A 10565-nucleotide genomic window follows, 5' to 3' on the forward strand; every position below is an offset into this window, starting at 1 on the left:
AGGAGAGAAAGAAATGGATGCTTGCTCAGTAGTCCAAAGTCCTCTTTTCAGATGAAAGTACATTTTGCATTTAATTTGGAAATCACGGTTCTAGAGTCTTTTGGAAGAGTGGAGAGGCACAGAATCCAAGGTGTTTGAAGCCCAGTGTGAAGTTTCCACAGTCTGTGATGATTTGGGGTGCCATGTCATCTGCTGGTGTTGGTCCACTGCATTTTATCAAGTCCAAAGTCAACACCGCCATCTACCAGGAGATTTTAGAGCACTTCATGCTTCCATCTGCTGACGAGCTTTTTGGAGATGCTGATTTCCTTTTCCAGCAGGACTTGGCACCTACCCACAGTGCCAAAACTACTACCAAATGGTTTGCTGACCATGATATTACTGTGTTTGATTGGCCAGCCAACTTGCCTGACCTGAACCCCACAGAGAATCTATGGGGTATTGTCAAGAGGAAGATGAGAAACACCCGACCCAAAAATACAGATACGCTGAAGGCCGCTATCAAAGCAACCTGGGCTTCAATAACACCTCAGCAGTGCCACAGACTGATCACCTCCATGCCACACTGCATTGATACAGTAATTCATGGTAAAGGAGCCCAACCAAGTATTGAATGTATAAATGAATATACTTTTCAGAAGTTGGACATTTCTGTATTGCAAATCCTTTTTTTTTTTTTTTTATTGATCTTAGGGAATATTCTAATAATTTGAGATACCGGATTTCTGATTTTCATGAGCTATAAGCCATAATCATCAAAATTAAAACAAAAAAGGCTTTAAATATTTCACTTTACATGTAATGAATATAGAATATATGAAAGTTTACCTTTTTGAATTAAATTATGAAAAAAAGGAACCTTTTCATGGTATTCTTATTTTTTGAGATGCACTAGTGTATATAGTCACCAGACTGTATTCTCCCAGTATTTCATAGGTGTGTCCAAATGTTGTGTGGCAAACTTTAAACGAGCTTCAACATGCTTTTTCTTCAGCAATTGTGCGGTTGAGGCCATGGTGGTTGAGTGCATTACTTATTGTGGTGTTTGAAACAACTGTACCTGCTAATTCCAGGTCTTTCTGAAGCTCTCTGTGGGTGGTCCTTGGCTCTTGGACAACTCTTCTGATTATTCGTTTGACAAGACTGTCAGAAATTTTGCGAGGAGCACCTGGTCACGGCCGGTTTATGGTGAAATGATGTTCTTTCAACTTCCAGATAACGGCTCCAACAGTGCTCACTGGAACGTTCAGAAGTTTAGAAATACGTCTGTAACCAATGCCATCAGTATGTTGTGCAACAATAAGGTTGCAAAGGTCTTGAGAGAGCTCTTCCCCCTGTGTCTGAAATCGCTCACTCGTTCATTACTCCCTATAATAGGGAATTACTATATAGAGGACTATATAGTGAGCTCGTTGGTAAAATGAAAAAACGCTTTCGGACACTACTCCGTCACGCTGGTATTTGCGTCATTACTGTTGCACGATTAAAACGTGCCAGATCGGTCGGCTGGTGGGTTTCAAAATAATAAATAGATGCGTGTGTTTTTGTGATAAATCCATATTATACTGAGCGTACTTCACACATTAATCAATACACACTACTGTACCTGCAGCTTTCAGTTCTTTTTTTTTTTTTGAATCAAGGCTGAATACTTTCTTCTTTGCCGCTGCCTTTTATTAAAACAAATTTGAGACTTTTTTTAATTTGATTTTTCAGCGTGACCGCAATGCATGATGGGATATATTGCTTTGGTTAGTGACCATCATAGACATATAAACATAGACGCCGCATTGAGCTGGTGGCCCCGTTGCTGGGATACGTCAGAGTGTCCGCCATATTGGATGTGGCAAATCTTCCCCGTAAACCAATGCAAGTAAATGGACTGAACTTCATAAAGCCCCTTTCTACAATAATATTTAACTCGATGCCTTTTATTCACCCATTAAGACACACACGTATATATTTGGGAAACAAACAGGCATCAAAACAACACATATAACTTTTAATGTGATGGTTATAAATAGTGTGCGAAATACCCTGTACACTGCAAACTAGCGACAGATACGCGATAGATAGCTCAGGTAAGCTAATCAGTCAGCATACCGTAGCAAGCTACCAAAACCTGAGGCCACAATAACCAACCTACAAGACTGAATATGATAAATGATGGAAATAGTGGAAAAACTGGAAATAGTGAATGAAAATAAAAATGTACTGTTTTATTTATTGAGTCACCACACAGACCTGCTCTCGCTGAATAAAGTGAGCTGAATGACCGCCAAACTGAGTTCGGCCAGGTTCTAACGTCATACCAAAACAAAATAAATCACTGATTCCTTCACATTCAGAAAGGTTAAAAACATTCATCATACGTTCAGAAACGTTCATCATAGTGTGGCACTGTATTCTCTAATTCTCACTGCTTATAACTCTACACCTACCCGGTGGAGATGAGCTGGGAAACTGAAGACTGAAGGAACAGCTCCCTCTCTGATCCTGACTGTCTGACCTGTTCTGTCCAAATCCTCCGTTCTGAAGTGTTCACTGCACAGCATGGATGACGGAGTAGCAGAAAACCCTTCCCGTCGCACAGCTGTCTCCCACTGCTTTTCATCTCTTTATTTTTGGGAAACCTACAGTACATAGTATGTGAAAAGTTAGCTAAGCAACTAACAACAATCAGCGAAGTTACGAAGGAAATACTTCGTTGTTTGGAGACAGGTTTCACCGAGCGGCTATTATGCGCGAGACTTCATATTAACCACAAAGTCAGAAAAATCTGTTCGTAAAATTACGTTATAATGACCAAATACAATGAAAAGTATTTTTCCAGTCTCACCTGTGAAAGGTAATCCCATGTGATCTCGTTTGGACGGTAAACCTGTTGGTACAGTTAAACGCAGCACATGAATGAGGCATCTTTATTCTCGGCTACTGTCTAGACGCTATACCAGAGACGGTTGAAGAATCTCCACTTTGCCACATCCAATATGGCGGTGAGGATGACATATGATTCTACGCAGAAGGCGGCGTCTATGTTTATATGTCGATGTTGTACACTACTTTTCATGATGCATTGTGGGATAGTTTGAGTGCACTAGGGTGTAAAATAATCCTCACTAAGGTTTTGGACAGGACTACAAAATGGCGTCCTCACTACGTAGTGCCCTATATAGTGAGTAGGGCGTGAATTCGGACACGGCCAACTTTTACCCATCATGAAATGCTTCTTGTGTGACACCTTGGTAATGCGAAACCTTTTTATAGGCCATCAGTTAGGCCTAAACCAGCTGATATTAATTTGCGCTGATAGGGGAAAGGGCTGGTTGCTTGGCTTTCTATGCCTTTTTGCGCCTCCTTTTCTTCATGTGTTCAATACTTATTCCCCGTGTCATTCCACTTTACACTTAATTTATGGACATATATGTTTTGATTTCTTTGTACGTGTGAATTAGTTGGGTTGTTATCAACCTCTGGTGAAAATTTCATGTCAACAGCCCCATCAGAAATATATTTACTGAGAAAAATGTTGACGCGTTCAATACTTATTTTCCCCCGCTGTAAATAAATGTTACATGTTGCACATAATGTTGTTAACATTAACGACGACGACGACTTCACCCGGTTTTTCTTTGTAAATTTACAGTCCTTTATCTCTGTTATCCGCAAGTTAGCATGGCAGATATACTGTAGCTAGCTATACAGCTGAGTGCAAAAGTTTGCACACCCTTACTTTGAAACATCAACAATTCATTTCATCAGATAGATGATGTTTCGGTCTTTAGTACAAATGAATAAATATCATCCAGTAGTGTGTTGGGTCTTAAACACAGACTTTGTCAGATCTCCTTATGTTTTTTCAGCTGCTTCTTTTTTTTTTCTTTCCTTCTTTATGCATTTCAACCATAATCTCTCTCAACACTTTGAGATCTTCAACAGTCTTCTGAAAACTTTAATTCTTTTTTTTTTTGGTCATATGAAAGCTGTTTACCTGATTTTTTTTTTTTCATTTTATTTTCACTTGATTGTTCTAGAGAGTTTTGATGGTGTTTGTTAGCCTGGCAAGCCAGACTAAATGTGAATATTTAGTCTGGCCTCAATCCGTAGACATTTCTGAAGCGTGTAGGAGGAACAAACCGCTGTCTTTCAAACTGTCTCTGTGCGTATAGGCCAACGCTCTGACCAATCAGCACAACAGTGACTGTGACGTAGTCAGAGCGACAGAAAGCAGTGGGGGAGACCTTGAAATTAAATAATTTTTCAAAATGCGTATTAATTAATAAACAGGTTCTAGATATTAAGAAGTTTGGAGATAATGACCACAAGTTTGGAGTCTGTACCACATACTTAACATACACTCTTATTTTTTCCAAGTGTTTTTCAAGGGTTTGCTTAAACTGTTTTTGAGAGTTTTTTTTAATTTAGTGGTGTTTGGTGAAATAATTTCCCTTAAATTTAAAATAACAGGAAAATAAGAAACAATCAAAAAGTAATGTTTCAAAGCTGCTTATTAATTCTTCGTACTGCACAAACTAGCCCCATCCTTTTGGCTACGAGCGGAGCCAGCTGGTAGATCAGACTTTTGCCATAGCCGGTCGGCAAAACAGCGAAAACGTCCTTCTTGAAAAGGAATGAGCGGAGAGCCTCTTCCTGCTCATGTTTCAATGAAAACTCCAAGTCTAATTCTTCTAAAACTGATTCCAAAGCGGAGTCAAACGCGCGCTGTTCACTAGCCGTAGCCATCTTTCCTGTTGTGCGTTCTCCAGCGTCGCGCAGCTTTGTCATCACTCCTGCAAAAGCCCGCCTAAAGAATCCAAACAAAAACCTTGCATTGTGATTGGCGGGCACGATTTGATGCCCGGGGTGTTTTTGTTTATATGGTGCGAGGCTAGACCCATTCGCTAGGCAAAAAATATTTTTGGCCGCTAGGTGGTTGGGTCTAGTTTACTAGGCTAGGTGTTTGTGGGTTTTATACCTTAAATAAGACTCAGCAAAGTGGGGAAAAAATGAGGCACATTGCAAAAAATGAACTGGAGGATGTCAAAGGGGACTTGGGAAGTTGCTAATAAAGATGAATGTTAATTTTTTTTAATTAAAATAAGTCACTGGAGATGAATTTTTAACCACGAATATTCAGAAATGTACACATATAGTGATTTTACATGTACGTGCATGCACATATATACACAATATTTTTCTGTCTTTATTAAGCGCTTTAATGCTTGTTGTTTAATGCTGTTTGTCAGTTAGGAGTTTTGTTCTCCACCGTGCTGAAGGTCACCAAACAAACCCCGAACCAGCTGAATTCCACCTCTTTAGTGGCTCTGGGACACATCGTTTGTGGGATCGAAGCTCCTGTCATGAACACACTCAATCCTGTAGAGTTCAGGTCAGATTATTTCATAAGTTTTATATTTTCTCAGTCACATTTATTTGCTGTTTATTTTTCACCTACTTTTTTTTTAATATAAGTCTTATCCTATCAGAGGAGCAACTCTTAAACACACTCAGGAACCCTGATCTCTCATCCTGTACCTCTGACATCACTTTTTGTAAGCTGTAGCAGACAAGAACGAGGAAATAAATAAATCTGCAGAAAGTGCATTACAGATTCATTTCTAAAACTCTCACGACTCCGTTTAATAATAATTCGAGATGGCACTGATCCGATACCCAGTTTCTGTTCCATATCTGTTAATGTTGTAGTACAAAGGGGGGAAAAACCACAGTGGGTCAGATATCAGAGAAAACGCATCAGATATTGGCTCTAGTTACAAACAGCAAGGACCGGCTAGTGGCCTAGTGGTAGCGTGTCCGCCTCTCGATCGGGAGATCGTGAGTTCTATTCACAGTCGGGTCATACCGAAGACCATCATAAAAATGGTACCTACTACCATCTGGCAAGGCACGCTGCAATACAGATGTGCATGGGGAGTCAAACTCTCGTGGTTACCAGAGGACCAGCACCCCACTGTAACCCTAGCTATGTAATAGGCGAGAGGCCGAGGGCTACGGAAACGGAGATCGGCGCCGCCCGATGCGCCATATCAGTGTTGAGCCTGGTTAGTACTTGAGTGGGAGACTGCCTGGAATACCAGGTACTGGGCGTGGGAAGGACTTTGATTGATTTGATTTGACAAACAGCAAGGACTGGAACTGGATTTGGAAAAGAAATTATTATTTTTGTTGTTTGTTAATATTGTCATCAATCATATTGTATGTGTAAGAAAATAATTGAATAAGCAATAATTTTATAGTACCAATATACCGATTTTATAACAATAAAACTTGTATTAGTTTTATGAAAAAAAATTAAAATGTGAAATTGTAGTATAAAAATAATGTTATAAAGTATAAATAAGTGTACAAATAAACTAACAAAACAATCAATAATATTAAAAATAAAGTATAAACAAATCAAATAAATAATCGAGTTATGTTATAGTATAAATAAACCAACAATAATATAGTATAAAGTTAATATTTAAAAAAATTAATAATACAGCATACATAATGTTGTAATATAAATCATTAAATATTAAAAAAGTCTGAGAACAAAATCAATGGCAACAATAGTATAAATAATATAAATGCTGTAGTATAAATAAATGTATAAATAAATTTAATAATTTAGTATAAGCAAGCAAACAAAAATATTATTGTATAAATAAATGACCTATCATTGGCAACAACATAGTATAAATAAATACACAACAATAATGCTGTAGTATAAAACATGAATAAACGAAATAGTAGTACAGTATGAATAAACAAATAATCACAATATTATAATATAAAATAAATAAATGTCCTATCAGCAGCAACAGTAGTGTTAGTATAAATAATAAAAAGGCAGTAGTATAAATCACAAGTAAATATATAAATACATTTTATAATACAGTATAAATCAACAAACAAAATATGACAATGTTAAAGTATGTATAAATAACTGATCAGTGGCAAAAACAATAATATAAATAAATAAATACAGGTAATTACATGACAGTAGTGCTGTAGTATAAATAAACTGATTAGTAGTAATTTGGTATAAATAACCCAGATAAATTTATAAAGCAGTTCTCGTATAACTCGTTTTGTTTCGTTTGTGTTGTCAGTAAGGCCGTGCTGTGGCTGGGGCGTCTCAATCTGTCGTGTTCTGAGGATCAGCTTCAGGCCGTCGTTTCTCTGCTCAGCCACAGGCTGGTGTTTGGCTCCATCAGCTCCTGGGGTCCAGAGGTGTTTCTCGAGATCGGAGCGTTTGCTGGTGAGATTTTTTTTTCCCCCTCTTTCTCTTGAATAATGAATGTGATTTATAGAGTGTCTTTAAAATTAAAATCCAGCAAGATTATCAATCAAAAGAGTAGGTGATGCGATTGTAACGTAGAAAAAAGTTTAGAAACTTAACCCTTAGTCACGTACGAATTACGAGAGTCCTCATTTCCTCAGGTGTGTGTGTGTGTGTGATCTGCAGCTGGAGTTCCTGACGTGGCCATGTCCGCCCTGGTGAAGGAGCAGATTGAAGGAATCGCGCCGCTCGCCATCTCTCTCATTACAGCCACAAAGTTTGCAGTGAGTGACTCCGGGGCTTTAAAGTGTAGAGACTGGATGATGATGATCTTCAGGTACACAACACATGGCCTTCATTTGGTCCACAAGCTTCAGATTTAACCACGTGTATAAAAGTAAAACCCAAAACTGTCTGTCTGGAGCGAGGTACGAGTTTCCGAGTTGGGAGTAAACACCACTGCGAGATCTCTGTGCCATCAGGTTGAACACTAACGGTCTCTTGGCTTGTAGTCAAATGTGTCCATTATTTCCTTTTATAAGCTTACACTAAACCAAATCTAAGATTATTGAACCTGTTTCTAGACATTTTAGCTTCATTTCAACTTTGAAAGAGTCCTGTTCTCTTGGAAGATAATTTTGTATTTTTTTTTTCTAGAAAGAAGGAAAAGGATCTGCTGATTAGAAAATATAAAGCTTGAAAGTAACAGAAATGTCCTGTGCGTTGTTCTGATTAGACCACAGCAGTTTGATGATTACGGTGTTTTATTTATCAGGGAACGACACGTCACACGTTTTAAAGGTGTAGAAGTTAAATAGAATGTTGTGGAAGGTCTGGGAGATGAGAACTAGTTCCTGTTATCACTGATGTTATAGCTGCGATAAACAGTCTCTCCTCATATTCTCTCTTCCTCCCCAGTCGTTTTACCAAGAAACCGGAAATCGTAAACTCCTCTGTCCTAAAGATTTTCCTGAGCTGGGAAACTTTAACTGTTAGAAAGCGCTTTACAACTGAGACTAAAAAAACGTCTCCTAACAGAAACATCACATCAGTGATTGTATCTTTTAAAGGACCCATGGCATGGTGGTTTGTTGATGCTTTAAACGGGCTCGTGGAGGTTTCCGGATGTTATATCCGCAGCCTTTCTCGAAATGAACCCTCGGCACGTAGATATAGCCTCCTGGGAGAAAGCCCCATTTCAGCGCTTTTCCCAGTGCGTCGTTTTGCTAATGAGAAGCAGGAGGCGGGAAAGGGTAGAGGGTGGGGGCGGGCCATGGGGGGGAGAGGGAGGGGCTTGACCAAGCTGTGTGCACACACACTCGCTGCTATCAGCGCCTGTAGCCACGCTGCTAAGACAAAACCCCGTTCTCCCTCGGACTCCTTTCGTAAACTCAACGTGACACAGAGAACAGAGAGTGAGAGTGTTCGGAGTGGTAGTTTACGAACGTATAATACCCTAGGCTTGAACACGCACTCCATAACCAAAGAGGATAGAAGCAGCAACTACAGCAACATATCGCTTATCCAACAGAAGACATGCATTGCGGAGCAATAGTCAAACATAAGCTCATAAGTTACAGTCAATTTCCAGACTAAACTCAGTTTAACAGAGCACGCTGCATGCTCTTTAGTTTTGTAGCGCAGAGTACCTGGCTAACTGCAGGAAGCGGTTAGCTGCACAGCTAATGTAGCCATTGCTAGGCTAACGCACCGATTTTAAAACATGGCAAAACGACCAGTTATACACTTACTTGTTCGGTGTTTGTTGCTGATGCGGCAGGGATGCTTGGTACGGACCCAGGCTTCAGTGACAGTTGATGTGCAAAACCTGCCCTGTACTGTCCCAAGTTGTGGAAACATTCCTCAGGAAAATGCTTCCAACAAACATACACCGTCTTAGGTAGACTCAACGGCGTATTATTGAAGTAAATAAAATTAAGCCACTGCGTCTTCAGGGGCTCTCCCGTCGGCAGTAAAAACAGACTCTTTTCTGTGTTGTCACATCCATGTACAGCGCAATTTCCATGTTTCGCTCGCTTAGGTGGTGCCATGTTGTTGTGTCCTCTATGGTCTCCTCACTACAACTGGGCGGGGCAATCCATACAGTGGGTGGGAATCCAGAGGGGGGGCGTGGGGATCATCTCCCTTGCTGACGTAGTAAAGGGAAGAGTTTATCAACGCGCCGTTTTGACGCGCCATTCTCAAATGTTGGGCATAGTTTGGTTTACACATTATGAAATTTCTAGCCACTGGGGTGACTTAAGAAGGTCAGAGGAACTCATTTTAACGTTAAAAAACCTCAGAAAGTGAAAATTTCATGCCATGGGACCTTTAATTAAATAACACTTGTTTTAAAATCCGTTGATCATCAGTCTGAGGGTTTTTGTTTGTTTGTTTTTTTGAGCGTCTGCTGTACAAGTCCCTGTGTGTGAGCCGGTACTATAGAAGCAATAACATATTGGAACAAGTGACTTAATAAGAACCTGTTGTTCATGTTCCAGCTGGAACCTCTGCCTGACCTTCTGACCAATCAGCTTCGAGAATTCAGCTGCGCTGTCAGGAAATAGGAAATACTCAATAGGGTTGTTGTTGTTTTCCATGTGCCATGTTCAGATATTTTAGTGAATCTAAATATTGGACTTCAGACAGAAGGTTGAGAGTTCAGATCCCAGCACCGCCCCGCTGCTCAGTTTATATCAACAGTATCTGCTAAATGCTACATTTTGCTTTGAAATGTCAGAGAGTCTGAAGTCTGCAAAAATTGAAATGCTTTAATAAAGTCCAGATCTTTGGGGGAGGCGACACTTGAGTTCAGTCACAGATTAGATGGACATTTGTTTCTGTCCTAACAGTGCACATAAGTACTATAAACACAGTGTTCAGTAAACCGTGTTGTCCTCACGCGCAGGTGGTGTTTAATCAGGCGCAGATCAGCGTGTTCTCGTACGAGCAGGCCGTAGCAGTGACGGCGGCGCAGCGTTCAGCACTCAGCCCTGTCCAGCTGACCGCTCTGTCCATGGTGCTCAACCCGCTCGAGGACAAACCCGTGGATTTCAGAGGTCTGTGCTGTGTTTCTGTCCATCTTCGAACACCAGTGCGTCGTTTCCTCAAACGTTAATGTCGATAAACACTGAGATTTTTCCATGTCTGTGTCCACAGGTAGGTCTTTCGGAGTCACAGCTGAAGTCTGTCCTTTCTGCCACGTCTGCAGTCTGCTGGTGTTCGTCCTGACACTCGTCTTCAACATCTGTCCATGATTTAACAACAAAAAAAATCTTTC

General features: G+C 40.1%; 1 protein-coding gene across 1 annotated transcript in view; it reads left to right on the forward strand.

The window, feature by feature from the left end:
- strc1 (stereocilin 1) overlaps positions 1 to 10565 on the forward strand; it is a 46556-nt gene extending 35991 nt beyond the window's left edge. The window contains exons 21-25 of the mRNA XM_060911562.1: positions 5247 to 5389; positions 7116 to 7264; positions 7472 to 7569; positions 10194 to 10344; positions 10445 to 10565. Coding sequence (XP_060767545.1) covers positions 5247 to 5389; positions 7116 to 7264; positions 7472 to 7569; positions 10194 to 10344; positions 10445 to 10542 — 639 coding nt within the window. The 3' untranslated portion in view covers positions 10543 to 10565. The remainder of the gene's footprint in view (positions 1 to 5246; positions 5390 to 7115; positions 7265 to 7471; positions 7570 to 10193; positions 10345 to 10444) is intronic.

Source organism: Neoarius graeffei, chromosome 27, assembly GCF_027579695.1.
Source record: "Neoarius graeffei isolate fNeoGra1 chromosome 27, fNeoGra1.pri, whole genome shotgun sequence".
Classification (NCBI taxonomy): domain Eukaryota; kingdom Metazoa; phylum Chordata; class Actinopteri; order Siluriformes; family Ariidae; genus Neoarius; species Neoarius graeffei.